Source organism: Nomascus leucogenys, chromosome 7b (assembly GCF_006542625.1).
Source record: "Nomascus leucogenys isolate Asia chromosome 7b, Asia_NLE_v1, whole genome shotgun sequence".
Lineage (NCBI taxonomy): Eukaryota > Metazoa > Chordata > Mammalia > Primates > Hylobatidae > Nomascus > Nomascus leucogenys.
Genome location: NC_044387.1, coordinates 49,397,131 through 49,415,141, shown reverse-complemented (window position 1 = coordinate 49,415,141; position 18,011 = coordinate 49,397,131). Strand labels below are relative to the sequence as shown.

At 49.5% G+C, this 18,011-nt stretch overlaps 2 protein-coding genes and 1 pseudogene across 12 annotated transcripts in view; 1 reads left to right on the top strand and 2 right to left on the bottom strand.

Annotated features, from left to right (window-relative positions):
* Positions 1–5,494: 5,494 nt before the first annotated feature.
* On the bottom strand, positions 5,495–10,631 carry LOC115835991 (breakpoint cluster region protein-like). Its single transcript, XM_030815941.1, has 3 exons — positions 9,199–10,631; positions 8,541–8,703; positions 5,495–6,694 (listed from the first exon to the last, which is right to left on the bottom strand). Exons 1-3 carry the CDS (start codon positions 9,417–9,419, stop codon positions 6,533–6,535), a joined length of 546 nt encoding a protein of 181 aa, XP_030671801.1. The 5' UTR covers positions 9,420–10,631; the 3' UTR covers positions 5,495–6,532.
* A 2,395-nt stretch (positions 10,632–13,026) lies between these two features.
* LOC100595950 lies at positions 13,027–13,859 on the bottom strand (annotated as a pseudogene).
* Positions 13,860–14,390: 531 nt separating this feature from the next.
* Positions 14,391–18,011, top strand: part of SPECC1L (sperm antigen with calponin homology and coiled-coil domains 1 like) — a 148,139-nt gene continuing 144,518 nt past the window's right edge. For 5 of the 11 annotated variants that reach the window (XR_004030968.1, XR_004030969.1, XM_030815922.1 and 2 more), the window contains exon 1: positions 14,391–14,582. Coding sequence is in view for 1 of the 11 variants with exons in the window: in XM_030815922.1 (XP_030671782.1) it covers positions 14,568–14,582 (15 nt within the window). In the remaining 10 variants the exon portion in view is untranslated. Of the gene's footprint in view, positions 14,583–14,775; positions 15,198–15,249; positions 15,433–18,011 lie in introns of those variants that run through there. The other 6 variants (XM_030815916.1, XM_030815924.1, XM_030815917.1 and 3 more) reach the window with 6 other exon arrangements.

The following is an 18,011-nucleotide window of genomic DNA, read 5'->3' as shown; positions in this document are numbered from 1 at the left end:
TGTGATCTGCCCACCTTGGCCTCCCAAAGTGCTGGGATTACAGGCGTGAGCCACCGCCCCCAGCCCTGGCCTACATAATCATTCAGAAAAAGAAGCAAATGGACTTCTCCCCAACTCATTGTGAATTTAGTATAAGCTTAATACGAAACCAGACATAAATATACAAGGAGGCAAAAGTATAGACTAACTTCTTACGGATATATATGCAAAAATGCTAAATAAAATATTAGCAAATAATCCAGAAATGGATTAAACATGTATCACGACCAAGTTGGGTTTTCCTAGGAAACTAAGATGATGTAATAAAAGAAAAAACTATTAAAGTAGTACAAACTGTCAAAGGAAAAAACCTGTATGATCATTGCAACGGGTTCATTTGCGACATAATGTAACTTTTTTCTTTTTTTTTTAAGTCTTTTTGGCTGTAAGTTTATTCAATGCAAAATAATCCTCTCCAATTTTACTGACGTGGCTGACCACGTCCACGACCAAATCTGCCTCTAAACTGGAATTCGGTTGCTGACCCAGCCCCAGCCTCGGCTTTCTTGTCGGCACCAGGGGGCAGAGCACTCCCTCTGTAGGTAGCTCTGTGGGCCTCCCCTCTTGTGAGTCCTGCAGGTCGCTCACCCTCCAGACCTTTAGGCCGAGGTCTGCCAGTCCCTGGACGGCTGTGGCATGGGGTGGCAGGCACAATCTCCGGGGGCAGATGAAGGTAATCATGGAGATACTGGATACCCTCATTGGTAAGGTACGAGCAGACATCTCTCCAGGCAAATTGTTCCTTCACGTAGTAGCCTCGGGACTATGTGACATGAAGGTTGGGCACATCTTCTTTTTTTTTTTCTTTTTGACATGAGTCTCACTCTGTCGCCCAGGCTGGAGTGCAGGGGTGCGATCTGGGCTCACTGCAACCTCCGCCCCCTGGGTTCAAGCGATTCTCCTGCCTCAGCCTCCGGATTAGCTGGGATTACAGGCACGCACCACCACATCCAGCTAATTTTTTATATTTTTGGTAGAGACAGGGTTTCATCATGTTGGCTAGGCTGGTCTCAAACTTCTGACCTCAAGTGATCCACCTGCCTTGGCCTCCCAAAGTGCTGGGATTAGAGGCATGAGCCACCATGGCCGGCCTGTCCTAGTCTTTATATGCCCATATATTTGAGCCCTTCTTGACTAGGTTCCCAGAGAATCGGTGCTTGGCTTGCCTGGACACGGAATAAATTGATTTATTGATAAATAAATGTTGTGCCCACAATGACTTGCCTCATAACTTTTTAGTAGTCAGGATCCTCCCACAGTAGACTCTTGTAACTACAAGAATATTTTTTTGTTGGTGTTGCATGTAGAGTTTCCTGTAAAATGGCTTCCAAGATATTTTTCATTTCTAGTAAAGAATCTGTGAGTTGATTTTTAAGTAGTATTATGTCTACCTTATGTGGAAGGTAAGAGATAGCCCTTTGTTTTCCTCAGGAGGTTTTAATTATATGATCTCCTTGGAGAAGTAAAGGAAACTCTGGAGCTTCCTGTGTGGCTGTGAATGTATCATTAGCTTTGGGCAGGGCTCCCAGAGCTGTGAACCCTGTCCTGAGGAGCACTGGGACATTCTAGTGAGCGTTCAGGCCACCCAGATTGCAGCCTCGTAAATGACGGGTTTATTTCTCTAATGAGAGTGGTTTGTGTCTTCACCCAAATAATATTTTAATATTAAATTACGACAAATATTTTAAATTTTAAAGTAGGTATATATAAATTGTATGATTTTAAAAATAATTTCAATAATTGTTTAAAAAAGTAATTTTAATACATTTCAATAATTTATTTTAGACTCAAGGGGTACACCCACAGGTTTGTTGCATGGGTATGTTGCACGATGCTGAGGTTTGGGGTACGGATCCCGTCACCCAGGTAGTGAGCATAGTTTTTCAACTCATGCCCATCCCTCATTCCCTTCTTCCAATTAGTATGATTACAACTGAGAATTTTACTTTTACAGCTCTAATTTAATACATATTAATCTAGACCTGGCAATAAGTATTCTGCTCTAAGAAAGGTTTTATGTTAAATAACATGATAGTTAGTCCCTTCAAAATAAAAAATTTCGATTTAAGAATACCAGCACGGGCCCGGCGTGGTGGCTCAAGCTTGTAATCCCAGCACTTTGGGAGGCCGAGGGCAGATCATCTGAGGTCAGGAGTTCGAGACCAGCCTGGCCAACATGGTGAAACCTATCTCTACTAAAAATACAAAAATTAGCCAGACGTGGTGGCAGGTGCCCGTAATCCCAGCTACTCGGGAGGCTGAGGGAGGAGAAGCGCTTGAACCCGGGAGGGAGAGGATGTAGTGAGCCAAGATCATGCCGTCGCACTCCAGACTGGAGGAGAAGAGCAAGACTTCGTCTCAAAAGCAAAAAGTATACCAGCACTGGTGACAACATTGGACAAGTAGACAAATCTAGAAGGGGCAGGTTGAGCTGTGTAGTTTTAGTGTTGTTACAGTTTGTTGATATGTTGTGAAATATTCATTGAGATCAAAATCTGGCATTCCTAACTTGTGTTATGTGGAGGCCACATGGAGTGGCAGAAGTGAAGTGGGGTTTGAATTCAGACCGTTGTTCCTCAAGAATGAATTGAGCTGGAGAGAATTACTTGCAATCTCTGATCCTTAGTTCCTCCATCTAGACATACCCACCTGGGATCGTGTGAGGATTCAGTGAACTGTAAGAGGTACCTGCCTGGGAGAGGCTCAAGGCCTTCAATGCCTTTCCCTGTTATTTTGGGAGTAGTACATCTGTTTTGGTGTTTTTAAGAAACACTGTTTGACAAATACATGAGGCATACTTCATGGACTATTGTTGTTTCAGATTATTCTTAGAACACAGAGGCAGGATCCACAGTGTTTTTATGAGGAGAGCTACTTTTTATTCTCCCAAACCTTGGCTTTCCTGGATTAGAGGTCTCAGTGATGTGTGCTGATGTGACACCCTTGAGCAAAGTTGGAGAAGAGATGGTGGTAATTTCCACCACTTCCCCTTCTCCAAGACACTGGAAGTGCTGTGAACTGTGCTCCTTAGCTCCTCTGCTCTGTAATCTCTGCCCGGGGGCTCTAGAGGGGCTCTAGGCAGGAGTGTCAGCCAGTGATTCCTCCGTCTTGACCAGGTAGGGACCCAGGATCTTCTGGTGAATTCTGATTTGTTTTTTTATGAGCCTGAGGGTCATTTTAGGAATTTGTGGAAGCATTTGTGATTGTCTCAATGGTTGGTGGGTGCTATAGGCATTTATTTAATAGGTAGGGCCCATGGAATTCAAGGCTTAGTGCGGTGACAGTTCTGTAAAATAGAACTTTTCCTATGATCTACACGGCTTTAGAATATCCTTTTTTTTTTTTTTTTCTGAGACTGAGTCTTACTCTGTCACCCAGGACAGAGTGTAGTGGTGTGATCCCAGCTCACTGCAACCCAGGTTCAAGCGATTGTCCTGCCTCAGCCTCCCAAGTAGCTGGAATTAAGAGGTGTGCCACCACGCTCGGCTAATTTTTGTATTTTTAGTAGAGGCGGAGTTTCACCATGTTGACCAGGCTGTTCTCGAACTCCTGACCTCAGGTGATCCATCCACCTCCGCCTCCCAAAGTGCTGGGATTACACGCATGAGCCACTGCGCCTGGCCTAGAATATCTTGCTGAATAATTTATGCAGATAGAAAAAAAACTGTTTAAGGCTGAACCTATAACTGAATTCCATTTTGCATAAAGGATTTTTTAAATGTAATTTCAGTATAAATGGAAATTTCAGGAAATGGAATTAGTCTAGACTTTGAAGGGAAATTATCTTATTTTGTTCTTAGTTTTACTAAGTGTATTACTAGTCTTGGTTCTCTCAAGAAACAGAACCAATAGGAGATATATACATATATATATGTCTTCAGTAGGAAAGAGATATATATTTATATATATAGTATATTTATCCAATATATATGATTGTATCACGTGCATCCTATTGGCTCTGTTTCTCTGAAGAAAATATAAGTATTGGCCAGGTGCGGTGGCTCATGCCTGTAATCCCAGCACTTTGGGAGGCCGAGGCGGGCGGATCACAAGGTCAGGAGATCGAGACTATCCTGGCTGGCTAACTTCTGTATTTTTAGTAGAGACAGTGTTTCACCGTCTTGGCCAGGCTGGTCTCGGACTGCTGACCTCATGAACCACCTCCCTCAGCCTCCCAAAGTGTTGGGATTACAGGCCTAAGGCACCATGCTCGGCCATATTTATTTATTTAATTATTTAGAGACAAGGTCTTGCTCTGTCACCCAGGCTGGAGTGCAGTGGCGCCATCTCAGCTCACTGCAGCCTCCGCCTCCGAGGTTTAAGCGATTCTCATGCCTCAGCCTCCTGAGTAACTGGGACTACAGGTACGCACCACCACGCAGGGATAATTTTTTCTATTTTTTTTTAAGACACTGTTTCCCCACGTTGGCCGGGCTGGTCTCGAACTCCTGACCTTAGGCGATCTGACAGCCTCGTCCTCTCAAAGTACTGCGATTACAGGCATGAGCCACCGCGCCCAGCCTCTCACTACATTTAAATGATGCAGTGGCTCATACCTGTAATCCTAGCACTTTGGGAGGCGAAGGCAGGTGGATCACCTGAGGTCAGGAGTTCGACACGAGCCTGGCCAACATGGGGAAACCCTGTCTCTAGTAAAAATACAAAAATTAGTCAGGCGTGGTGGTACAAGCCTGTAGTCCCAGCTACTTGGAAGGCTGAGGCAGAAGAATCACTTTAACCAGGAGGCAGAGGTTGCAGTGAGCCGATTTCATGCCACTGCACTCCAGCTTGGGCGATAGAGTGAGACACCATCTCAAAAAAAGAAAAAAATATGATGCCGGGGCATCTGGGCCTGAATACCTGCACGAGCACAGTCATGTCCAGGCCAGGGCTGCCGGTCGAGGTCTGGCCCCATCTCTTCCAGCAGAAAGGGAGCAAGCTTGAGGGGCGGCTGGGGGACAAGATCCCAGGATCTCAGCCTCTGCTCATGGATCAGCTCTGAGACCCCGAGTGAGCTGGGGGTGCTCTGTGCACATTGGTTTCCCCAGCTGTCAAGTAAAGGGATTGGATGAGGGAGTCTTGTCGAGGTGGAATGATTTCAGATTTGGGGCAGCAGTGAATGGTCCCGCTCCCTGGGCCATGCCAGTGGCCCAGCCTCGGCTGAACACAGCCCCAATCAATACTCTGGAATGGGGATGAGGGGGCAGTCAGCTCTTGCTCCTAGTAGGAGAGATACAACAGGGCTCTGTGGCTGAGCTGGGTGCCTTGCCTCACACCTGTAATCCCAACCTTTGAGAGGCCGAGGCGGGAGGATTGCTTGAGGCTGGGAATTTTGAGAATAGCCTGGACAACATAGCCAGACCCCATGTCTACAAAATAATAATAAAATAAGGTGCAATGGCACACAGCTATAGTCCAAGCTACTTGGCAGGCTGAGGCAGGAGGGTCCCTTTGCCACCACACAGGCTTTCGAGCCAGGAGGCGGGTAAGACGTAGCTGTAGACCCAAAGCAACCATCAGGCCTGGGGCCCTGCGGGAGAGGAGCACTTTCCGAACATGGAAAAGTGTGGTCATCCCATCATTAGGCAGCACACATCCTACGTAAATAAAAAGTCGTATGGGGAAGGAGGTTGGGGAGGGAACAAAAATTGGCACAGACATCGATAGACTGGTTTCCAGTTTCAAGGTAACAGATGCACATCATGAGACCAGAGGAGACTGAGACAAGGGCTGGATTTGGCTTTTCTAAGCAACATGTGTTCCTGCACAGGGCTGGATGGTCGCTGAGACAGAGATGGAAGCCAGCACAGGGGAGCCCACCAGGCCCAGATAGGTACAGAGAGCAGAGGCTCCTGTTCTGTCCTCGCCACCCACGAGGGTGACACTGCTTGTAAATGGTGGCTGTGCTCTCCCAGCAAGAAAAAAGCACAACTAAATCCACACTGCACACAGACGCAGACAGAAAGCCTTCAAGTGGCTCTGTTTTCTGCTCCCTGCCTCGCCAGGTCCACAAGCAAAGAGGAGTGTCAGGTGCATGGCCCCGCTCTCAGGCTCCCCAGTGAGCTGCGGGCTCAGCAGGAGCTGCCCACTGACACACAGGGGCACCCACTCCTCCCACCTTGGGAGCGGTCGCCAGACAGAGCCGCACTGGGTGCTGGTGTCATCCAGGGACCCCACACACTTCCTTAAATGTGATCCTGCTTCCCTCTGGGCAGCTGCATCCTCTCCTCCTGCAGGACCGTCTGGAAACTTGGCTCTCAGTTTGCTCTCCCTTCTCTCCTCTGCCTGCCCCAAGCCCCTCTCTCTAAAACAGTGATGCAATGTTCTTGGGGTTATTTCTTGAAAATACTTGGCGGCCTCCATGCTTCTCTTTTCTTTAGCCAGGTGGTCAGGAGGGTTTACAAAGAATGCCTGGGCTCCCCCGCAGGTGCCGGCAGATGGGGTAGCAAATGGTCCTGTGCCTCCACCTGCTCTGGGAGGGAGTCTCCTGTCTCTAGGCCTGGCCCCTTCCTAACCCTCCATGTATCCTGTTCTCCAAAGACTTCAGAACCCACTCCTGAGAACAGCGAAGCCAGGCACTTATGGGAAGACCAAATGCTGCCAGGACACGGATTGTCCAGGGAATACATTCCAGCATCTTACTAGGTATCTGGATCTGTTGGGAAAAAAATTAGAAACTACGTATAAAACTTAAAAATATTCAAGTATCAAAAGGTTATTTAGGATGAAAGTTTTAAAACAAGTCATCAGCAAGCTGCTATCACCAAGTGGAGACTTTTACAAAAGTTGAGCCAGTCCGCTGAGCTGAGAGGACAGAAATGGAGTCAGCTGTGCTGGGGCAGGGGCAGGGACACTTGGGGCAGGGAGTGTGTGGGCAGAGAAGCCAGAGAAGTCCAGGCCTGTGGAAGCCAAACAGGAGAGCGTGGGCCGGAAGGGTGGTCAGGATCGGGGGACGAGGTCGCTCTCCCTGGAGAACGAACCCTAAAGTGGGTAGCCTGGGATTCTCTCCCTGGGGGTCCTGTCGCCCGACATTTCACGGGCCTTCTGAGCTGCCTTCCAAGGAGGACAAACACGGCAACAAAAGACCCATTTCTGCACAAAAGTCCTTCTGGAAAGGAAAAGAAGAAAGCCAAGAATGGAGTCCAAACGCTCCCCAGTGCTGACTAAGCCTCTCCAACCCTGTTCTAAGTGGAGTGTGGTTTCTAAGTCAGGGAATGGAAGAGGCCCCACCTACACAGGCCTTGGCCCCACAGGATGAAGCAGCAGCGTTTATTCAAGATACAACAGTGAGGGAATCCGGTCACGTTCCCTCCTCCCCAGAGAGGGCACATCTCGACAAGTGATTCGGTAGAAATCTTTTAGACTCTATAAGTTAAGTTCATAAAAACCACTCCTTTCACCCTGTCTCCCAGGGCCAGGCCTGGACTCCGAGATGAACTGGCTTGGGGGCGCCCTCGGGTGGCCACATAAAAAACCGACAGTCTGAGGCCAGCCTGGGGCTCTCAGACCTGGGCGGGATCTGCCCAGGCCACCTGTCCTTCGGCTTTGGGCCGCTGTCTCTTGGCAGACGGCCTGACACTTGGGGGGGGCCCAAGGATGTCTCAGAAAATCTTGATTCCCACTCTACAGATGGCCTTGATTAGCCAGAGGCTTCCAGGCTGTCTGTCCGCCTCCAGGAGATGGACTGGGACCTTTAGACATTGGTGGAGAACAGGATGCTCTGTCTCTTGCTGTCCAGGGCAGGGATGGCCTCCAGCCACAGGAAGTACAGCAGCACCTCGACCTGCCCTCGCAGAGTGGGGAAGAGGAGAGTGGCTCAGAGGGGAGCTCACAGCTGCTGGTGGGGAGGTCTTTGGGACCCAAGCCCCCAAGTCCACCTCAGGTGCTAGAAACCCCTGCTGGTGTCATGAACCCCTGACAGGGAGACGGGGGTGGGGTGGGGTCCTGACAAGGTATGACTTGTTGGGTGGGGGGGTTGTTTATTTTAGAGATGCACAGGGCCTTGCTCTGTCCCCCAGGCTGGAGTACAGCGGCTCCATCATGGGTCACTGCAGCCTCTAACTCCTGGGCTCAAGCAATCCTCCTGTGTCAGCCTCCCAGATACCTAGGATTACAGGTGTGTGCCACGATGCCTGGCGAATTTTTCCTTGTATTTTTTCTAGAGACGGGGTTTGCTACATTGCCCGGACTGGTCTCAAACACCTGGGTTCGGTTTTCCTGCCTCGGTCTCACAAAGTGCTGGGATTACAGGCATGAGCCACCACACCCGAACACTTGGGGTGGTTTTAAGCCCCCAGCAAGGTGCACCAGCAGGACCAGGAGGTGGCCTGGCCATCCCCTATCACTCCCATCCATGCAAACCTAGGCAAGTCCCTGTCTCTGAATCTCAGCCACCACCACATACGATGCAAGTAGGAAGATGGGCAGGACTGGGGGTGGGGCAGGCAGAGGCCACCTCTGGCAGGATGGGGTGGCATGGGCTGCAGACTGTCTTCCCATACCTGGGACATGATCTCCAAGGACCTGCTGTCGGTCGTGGTGATAGGCTGGCTTGGATTGGCAGGGAGCTTGCGCTCTTTCTTGGAGGGCCCGAGTAGCGTGGGGCCAAAGACCGTGGCGAGGTTGTGCAGGGACATCTTATTGACTGCCTCCTTCTCTGCCACCCTGTGGAGGACTGAAGCAGAGGGTGCTGTTTCAATGCCACCACCAGGAGAGAGGCAGAGGGGCTGTGCCGTGCTGGAGTCCTCAGGGAGGGAGTGACCTCGACCCTGGCTGTGCTGCAAGCTGACTTCAGCCCTGGTACTTCTGGGTCTCAGTGGCCCAGGACAAGGGGCCAGCTCTGGGCTGGTGGGGAGGTTTTCATGATGTGGTTGGGAGGGAAGAGAGGGGTCCAAGTCCACTGCTGGCCATGGCCAAAGCTCTGAGCTCTTTGTTAAGGCCACAGTGCAGAGGGAGGAGGGTGGCAAAGAGGAGAGGCAGGGGCGGGGGTGGCAAAGAGGAGAGGCAGGGGCGGGGGTGGCAGTGGTGCTAGTCCTTAGAAGCAGTGAGTTACTGCAGACAGGGGTCAGGGGAAAATGTCCGTGGTGCTGGTGGGAGCAGAGGGGCACCCCACGGCCTGGGGACCTGGAGCCCCAGGCAGCCACGGGAGAGCTGGGCTACCTTTTCAGTTGGTCCAGAAGGAAAAGGAAGGGGAGCAGGTTGGCCTCTGGCAGGGATAGCAGCAGGTTGAGCATGCAGCTCTTCTTTGCAACTGGGTCTGAAAGAGCTGCAGGAGGCAGTGGGTTACTCCTTGGGGTCACAACGAGCCAGAGACCTCTCCGGAGGTGGTCACATGGAGCGCCCGGGACATGAGTCCTTGTGCAGTTTAGGCTTGTCATCATCGTCACACACACAGCGCTGGCCACCAGTGAGGACCCTGTGAGGGGCACCTGTGTGGGGTGTGAACCACCTGAATGCCTTTTCTCTACCTCTCAGGGGTCAGCAGCACCCGGCAAACAGCAGCAGGAGGAGCCACTAGAGCAGCTGCTCATGGGCAGAGCTGCCCTTGGGCAACTCCTGCCACCACCCCCTCCCCAGGGGAGCCCAAGGCAGGGGAGGCTCGGCATGGAATGAAACAGGGGAGTGAGGGACACAAGGAGGTGGGAAGTAGGAGGGCCCCAGCCCCACCAAGTATGGAGAGACCCCCTCGTCGTCCTGGACACCACAGGGGCACCTGCAGGCTGGGAGACCAGGTCCTCTGTGCATGGGCCCGGGAGGCAGACCTGCCCTAAGGGTGATGCAGAGGCTACAGGTGCTGCAGACGCCAGCGCCCACTCTAGACATCAGCCTCCAGGTTGACTAAGGGTCAGGTCATGTTTGAAACCATGCTTGGCTGCACCAGGACCCATGGCAAGAGCACCTGGGCACCAGTGTTCAGCCCTGGTCTGCAGGAAGGAGGACAGCAGATTTTAGGACCCCACAGCATGGCAGTGCTGACCATTTCACCCACTTGGCCTCCTTGAGAAATATGGATGGGGAGCCCTCCGGGGATGGGCAAGGTCTTCCAGGACAGGCTCGGTTTTGGTCCCCTGCTTTCTGAGGTTGGGTTAAAATGCTGACCATGGCAGAGAGGGCACAGCTCAGGTTCCCACACCTCACTTTTCACAGCCTCCAAGGGCAGCAGTGCACATGGAGGAGACATCTCCCACGAGGCCAAGTACTCTTTGCTGAGGACAGTTGCACAGGTAGTGCACTGCAGAAGGGTAACACCTTAGAGGGGGTGTCATTTGCATCATAGATGCAAAATTCACAGGTGAAGACTGATGTAGTTTGTCCCTAAAGTTTTGCTTTGATTTGCAGATATTTATCCATGGCAGTTTTCTGAAAGATGTCTATAGAAGGTTTTGAGGAATGGGCACCTTTTAATTTGCTACTAAACTAAACCCCAAGGGCCCATTATATGCCAGCGCCGTCCTAGAGATTCCACACTCATTCAGTTCCTTTTCATCATAGGAAATGGGCATTATAATATCAGGCCCACTGTAAGAGGTGGAGGCTGGGTGTGGTGGCTCATGCCTGTAATCCCAGCACTTTGGGAGGCCTACCTGTGCAGATCGCAGGAGTCCAAGAGTTTGAGACCAGCCTGGGTAACACGGTGAAACTCTGCCTTTACAACACATACAAAAAGTTAGCCGGGCTTCGTAGCATATCCCTGTAGTCTCAGCTATTCGGGAGGCTGAGGTGGGAGGATCGCTTGAGCCTGGGAGGTGAAGGCTGCAGTGAGCCCAGATTGCACAACTATACTCCAGCTTAGGCCACAGAGCAAGACCTTTTTATTCTCAAAAAATAAAATAAAATAATAAAAAGAAAGAAATAGAAAGGAACAGATCAATAGGTACAATAAAGTAACGTTTGTATAAAAAAAGCAAAAGAACATATTTGTTTATTTGGATATTTGTTTATATTCATAAACTACCTCTAGAAAGATACCAAGAAACTGAATCTATTTGGTTGCATCTGAGAAGCTACAGGAATAGGGATGGGGTTGAGATGGTGCTTTCTGAATTTTGAAATACACAAATGTATTGTCTATTTAGAAATAAATGGGCCAGGTGTGGTGGCTAGGCCGGGTGCGGTGGCTCTCGCCTGTAATCCTAGCACTTTGGGAGGCCGAGACTGGCAGATCACTTGAGGTCAGGAGTTTGAGACCAGCGTGGCCAACATGGTGAAACTCCATCTCTACTAAAAATACGAAAATTGCCAGGCGCTGTGGCTCGCACTTGTAATCCCAGCACTTTGGGAGGCTGAGGCGGGCGGATCACCTGAGGTCAGGAGGTCAAGACCAGCGTGACCAACATGGAGAAACCCACCTCTACTAAAAATACAAAATTAGCCTGGCGTAGTGGCGCATGCCTGTAATCCCAGCCACTCAGGAGGCTGAGGCAGGAGAACTGCTTGAACCTGGGAGATGGAGGTTGTGCTGAGCTGAGGTTGTGCCATTGTACTCCAGCCTGGGCAACAACAGCGAAACTTTGTCTCACAAAAAGAAACAACAACAACAACAACAACAAAAAACCACACACAAAAATAGCTGCGTGTGGTGGTGGGTGCCTATAATCCCAGCTACTCAGGAGGCTGAGGCACGAGAATTGCTTGAACCTGAGAGGCAGAGGTTGCAGTGAGCCAAGATAAGGCCACTGCACTCCAGCCTGGGCAATAGAGCAAGACTCAATATCTAAATAAATATATAAAATAAATAAATAAATAAATAAATAATATTAAGACAAAAATCATAAGGACATTACATAAACCACGTTATGCCAGTGATTTTTTAAAATATCAAAACAGGCAGTTTAATAGAAAAATATAACTTCAGGCCAAGTGGGGTGTCTAATGCTTGTAATCCCAGCACTTTGGGAGGCCGAGGTTGGCGGATCACTCAACCTCAGGAGTTCGAGACCAGCCTGGCCAACATAGTAAAACCCCAACTCTACTAAAAATATAAAAATTAGCTGGGCATGGTGGCACATGCTTGTAACCCCAGCTACTCGGGAGGCTGAGGCAGGAGAATCACTTGAACCTGGGAGGCGGTGGTTGCAGTGAGCCAAGATCACGTGACTGCAACAGAGAAATTCTGTCTCAAAAGAAAAATATAACTGCATAAAAACGAAGTAGGGAGAAACAGAAAAGTTTGTCTAGATCTAGAACCATTAAAGGAATTGAATGTTTATTTTAAAATCTGTATCCCATCCCCTCAGAAATCTCACAAAAAGACAAAACCAAAGAAAAGCACCTGGCCCAGATGATTTTATAGACAGCAAACATTAAAAAGAACATAAAATTTTTATCTTCTACATAAGTTTTTAAAATTAATTAATTAATTTATTTTTGAGAGGAAGTCTCGCTTTGTAGCCCAGACAGGAGTGCAGTGGCGTGATCTCCACTCACTGCAACCTCCGCCTCCCAGGTTCAAGTGATTCTCCTGCCTCAGCCTCCAGAGTAGCTGGGATTACAGGTGCGCCCAGCTAATTTTTTGTACTTTTAATAGAGATGGGGTTTCACCATGTTGGCCAGGCTGTTCTTGAACTCCCGACCTCAGGTAATCTGCCTGCCTCAGCCTCCCAAAGTGCTAGTTTTACAAGTGTAAGCCACAGTGCCCAGCCTACATAATCTTTCAGAAAAAGAAGCAAATGGAATTCTCCCCAACTCACTGTGAATTTAGTATAGGCTTAAAACCAAACCAGACATAAATAGTACAAGGAGGCAAAAGTATAGACTAACTTCTTATGGACATATATGCAAAAATGCTAAATAAAATAATAGCAAATAATCCAGCAATGGATTAAACATGTATCATCACCAAGTTGGGGTTTTCCTAGGAAACTAAGATAATGTAATAAAAGAAAAAACTATTAAAGTAGTACAAACTATCAAAGGAAAAAACCTGTATGATCATTGCAACGGGTTCATTTGCGACATAATACAATTTTTTTTTCTTTTTTTTTTTAAGTCTTTTTGGCTGTAAGTTTATTCAATGCAAAATAATCCTCTCCAATTTTACTGAGGTGGCTGACGGCGTCCACGACCAAATCCGCCTCTAAACTGGAATTCGGTTGCTGACCCAGCCCCAGCCTCGGCTTTCTTGTCGGCACCAGGGGGCAGAGCACCCCCTCTGTAGGTATCTCTGTTGGCCTCCCCTCTTGTGAGTCTTGCAGGTCGCTCACCCTCCAGAACTTTAGACCGAGGCCTGCCAGTCCCTGGACGGCTGCGGCGTAGGGTGACAGGCACAATCTCCAGGGGCAGATGAAGGTAATCACGGAATACTGGATACCCTCATTGGTAAGGTACCAGTAGAAATGTCCCCAGGCAAACTCTTCCTTCACGTAGCAGCCTCGGGACTACATGACATGAAGGTTGGGCACATTCTTTTTTTTTTTTTTTTTTCAGACGAGTCTCACTCTGTCGCCCAGGCTGGAGTGCAGGGGCGCGATCTCGGCTCACTGCAACCTCCGCCCCCTAGGTTCAAGCAATTCTCCTGCCTCGGCCTCCCGACTAGCTGGGATTACAGGTGTCTGCCACGGCACCCGGCTAATATTTTTGTATTTTTAGTAGACACGGGGTTTCACCATCTTGGCCAGGCTGGTCTTGAACTCCTGACCTCGTGATCCGCCCGCCTCGGCCTCCCAAAGTGCTGGGATTACAGGCGTGAGCCACCGCGCCCGGCCGGGCACATTCTTGTCTGCCAGCTCCAGGTGCTTAGGCATGTGGACATCCTTCTTGACCACTGTGACCTCCTCTTTAAAAAGGAGTTCATAAATGGCAATCTGGTTCTTCTTAGGCATCAGCGTTCTGGGGAGGAGCAGCCACTAAGGCGGCAGGGTGGCCCGGATAGGGGCCGATGGAACTCGAACTCCACCAGAATTTCATATGTATATATATATATATATATATATATATGTTGCTCGCTTATTTTTTTGTCTGTTCCCTTATGTATCGGGAGTGCCAGGAGGACAGGGCTTTGTGTTTTCCTCACCACTATCTGGCTCATGCATAGCACAGTCCTTGGCACACGGTAAACACGTTGAGGAGAACCTCTGGGACTAGCGGACTCTCAGCATCATTCCGCTGGGCCCAGTGGGGCCTCTGAAGGGATCCGCCTTGCCAGGCTCCAGCCCAAGACCTGACGCATGCGCACCGGCTGGCCGGCTACTTTTTTCTTGACCGGCCAAGTGGCAGGGCGCCTGCGCGACCCAGTGCCGAGACGGACGCGAGCTGGAGATGGGGTAAGGGGAGGGGGTGGTGGTGGGGGACAGCGGCGCCTGCGCAGTGAAGGAATGTAGGCGGGGCCTCCGCTGCGCCTGCGCAGACGGCCGCAGCCCTGCTGGGCGCCAAGGGGCTGGCCAAGGGCGGGGGTCGCGAGGGAGGCAGGGCGGCCCCGGCAAGCGGCGCCGCGGGGTTGGCTGTTTCCCTGAGGCCGGACTCAACGGGTCTCGGCTGAGCCACCGGGTGAGCTCACCGCCCAGCCCCAACCAGGAGATTGCGAGGGAGCGATGCAGTGCCGCGCGGTAAGAGCCACGGCCGGGTTCCCGCAGTGTTCGCTGGCCGGTTGGTTTATCGCCTCAGCGCAGCCCGCGCGGCCGCGACCGGGCGTCCCCGCAGACCCCGGCAGGCCCCGCGCCTGCGCCGTCCCTGCCCTTGGGCCCCTCCAGTGTGTCCCGCGCCTGCGCCTTTCCCTTCCCGCGCCGTCCTCGTTCTGGGCTTCAGGGCTTCTGGGACAACCCGCAGGCTTCGCCGCCGAGACCCACGGGCCTCCGTCCCTTGGTGTTGGGGTTCAGCTGGTTCTGGGACCCCGCTTGCGGCTTGTCTGTGTGCAGACAGGCCGGGTGCGACCCTCGTGCTTGCCTTTCCGGCGTTCCGGGAGAGGCTGGGGCTGCCGCCCCATCGCCCGGGTCCCTTGCCTGGGGCGGGGACAGCGTTGTTCAGTGGCCCCTAGGGCGTAGCGCGGAGGAGCAGGGGCCACGGGCGGCGGACCCCAGGCCTGCTGCTGGTGCTGCTTCTGCTGTGGCCGGCGCCCCAGGCCGGCGGAACGTCCTTTCTTCTTGAGACGTGGTTAATTGCATCAGGTTGAATGTGAATAATCCGGTACCTGTCTGAGGAAATTTTGCGTTTCCAGGAATTTGGTAATTGTATTACTTTTAAGTAGTTAAGTCTAAGACATGATAGTCACGGCACGCTGGGCAAGCTGCCCTGGAGATGACGAAAAGAAATCAGTTTCCAGTAGTTTTAGCCCATTTACAGAACACGCAAAAATTCTGTGATCATTCAAATGCAGGGAACCTTGATTTGTTGATATCCTTGATCATTTGTCCGAAATACCGGAAGGGCGAGGAAAAGATTCCCGTGAATACAGCCCAGGTGATTTCAGGGAACAGCGTTTTCTTTTGTCAAAAGAGCCTCTTAAGCCATTGATAATATTTCCCAAGCTTATAACAGATACAAGCCTTTAAAAAATGACATGAGCTGTCACCCAGTAGGGTGAAATCAGAGCTGTAGGCTTTGTAGACAACAGCAGTCATTTCTGGTGGCTTCGGGGAGTGGAGCGGGACTGCAGTTTTGCCAATGTAGGTGATACCAAAGGGACTATAGTAATTTTTTCTTCGTAATTAAAAACCAGGCCAGGCGCGGTGCCTCATGCCTGTAATCCCAGCACTTTGGGAGGCCGGGGCGGGCGGATCACCTGAAGTCAGGAAGGAGTTCAAGACCAGCCTGGCCAACATGGTGAAATCCTGTCTCTAAAATACAAAATACAAAATCTAAAAATACAAAAAGCGCGCGCCAGTAATCCCAGCTACTCAGGAGGGTGAGGCAGGAAAATCGCTTGAACCTGGGAGGCGGAGGTTGCAGTGAGCCGAGTTCGCGCCACTGTACTCCAGCCTGGGCGACAGAGCAAGGCTCCGTCTCAAAAAAACAAAAACCAGACATAACAAAGCCGAGCGCCCTGGCTCACGCCTGTAATCTCAGTAGTTTGGGAGGCCGAGGCGGGTGGATCACCTGAGGTCAGGAGTTTGATACCAGCCTGGCCAACATGGTGAAACCCCGTCTCTACAAAAAATATAAAAATTAGCCGGGCGTGGTGGCACAAGTTTGTGATCGCAGCGGCTTGGGAGGCCGAGGCAGGAGAATTGCTTAGGAGGCGGAGGGTGCAGTGAACCGAGGTCTCGCCACTGCTCTCCTGGGCCTGGGCCACAGAATGAGACTCTGTCTCAAACAAACAAAAAACAGCCATTACAATATATATGCATGTTATAAAATAACCAAACCAATATAGAAGGGTATATAGTGAAAGGAGAAGTATTGTTGTGGGTAAAATTGTTTCTATGAATAAATGGCTGATCCAGTATTTTTTTCCTCCATAAAAACACCTTTTCCCCTTTGATTTAGTATACACCACACAGAATCGCTTAGCCAACTCAGTGTGGCTTTTTAGATAGCTGGAGAATGCTTCCTAATGGTTGCAGGTGTGTAGGGGTTTTCTCGACGTTTTCAATAAGAAAGTGAATGTTGTGCCATAGGAAAGCTTTATCACTGGTGCACGTTGGTAGCCAACCAAATAACGTGAGTGTCAAGTACAGTATCTAGTGAGTGGAGAATAACTGTAATAATTACAATTACAGTTGTAGTTAAAGCGAAGTTTGTATCAAAATTTCTGTTTCAAAGGTGAACTTTTAGGGGGTGTATCTGCAGTGTTTCCTCCTCAGATGTGATTTCTCAGAAGCAGTGGTTCTCTATAACTGACTTGACACACAGTGCATCTGATATTTCAAATGACTTAAGTGATAGTATCAAAATTGCTATCGTATACATATTTAAATCACATGACTAACCTGTGTGTGGTATTACGCAAACTGCTCAGCTCAGTAAGGGAACAGAAATAAGAAAAAAAGGACAATATTGGGAGTCTTTTATACAATTCAGTTTATTCGATTGAAGGACTATTCTTTCTTTAAAAAAGTTCTGCTTTCTTGGTGTTAAAATAAAGCATCTTTTATGAAATGATGGTGATAGTAAATGGTGATATATGGTAAACGTAAATAGTAAATACAAGGGTAGTTATTGTGATTTTTTAAAAATAAGGAGAGCCGAGAATCTCTTGTTTTGCTGCTGTTGTTAGGGAGTTCAGGAAAAAGTTCCTGGGGCTTTTGCTGTTAAGAAGATTCAAATATAGAATATTTCTTAAGAGTAAATACGAGTTTATTTCGAGGTGATTTGTCACAGTCTACTGAGAAATCCACTGAGAAAGCTGTTAAATTTGCCTGGCATTAAAGATATTCCTATTCTGATCATTGTTAAATAGATCTTTTCTTATTAGATATAAAATGTCAGGAAATATTTTGTTTTGAGACAGAGTTTCGCTCCTGTTGCCCAGGCTGGAGTCTAATGGCATGATCTCGGCTCACCGCAACCTCCGCCTCCCGGGTTCAGGCGATTCTCCTGCCTCAGCCTCCCAAGTAGCTGGGATTACAGGCATGTGCCACCACCCCTGGCTGATTTTGTATTTGTAGTAGAGACAGGGTTTCTCCATGTTGGTCAGGCTGGTCTGGAACTCCCGACCTCAGGTGATCTGCCTGCCTTAGCCTCCCAAAGTGCTGGGATTACAGGCACTGGCCACCTCACCCGGCCCCAGGAGATTTTTTTGTGTTGTGGTGTGCCAACAAAATAAGCCTAGGCAGGGAAATTCTTTCTGGTGGTTGGAATTGTTAGTACTGAATAGACTAGCTTCGAGATAAAGAACCCACATGGGGTTTTCTATCAGCTCAGAAATCATTGTGACCTCAGTCTTTTGCTGTGAAATAACATGACCATTAAGAAAGTAGCCTTAAACAATGTATTTTGGGTATGTTGAGGGGGAGGGACAATTATGATCTGTTCCAAAGTGAACATAACAGATGATCCCTGTGTCTGTGAAGCCTTTAAAATTTATAGTGCTCTTCTTC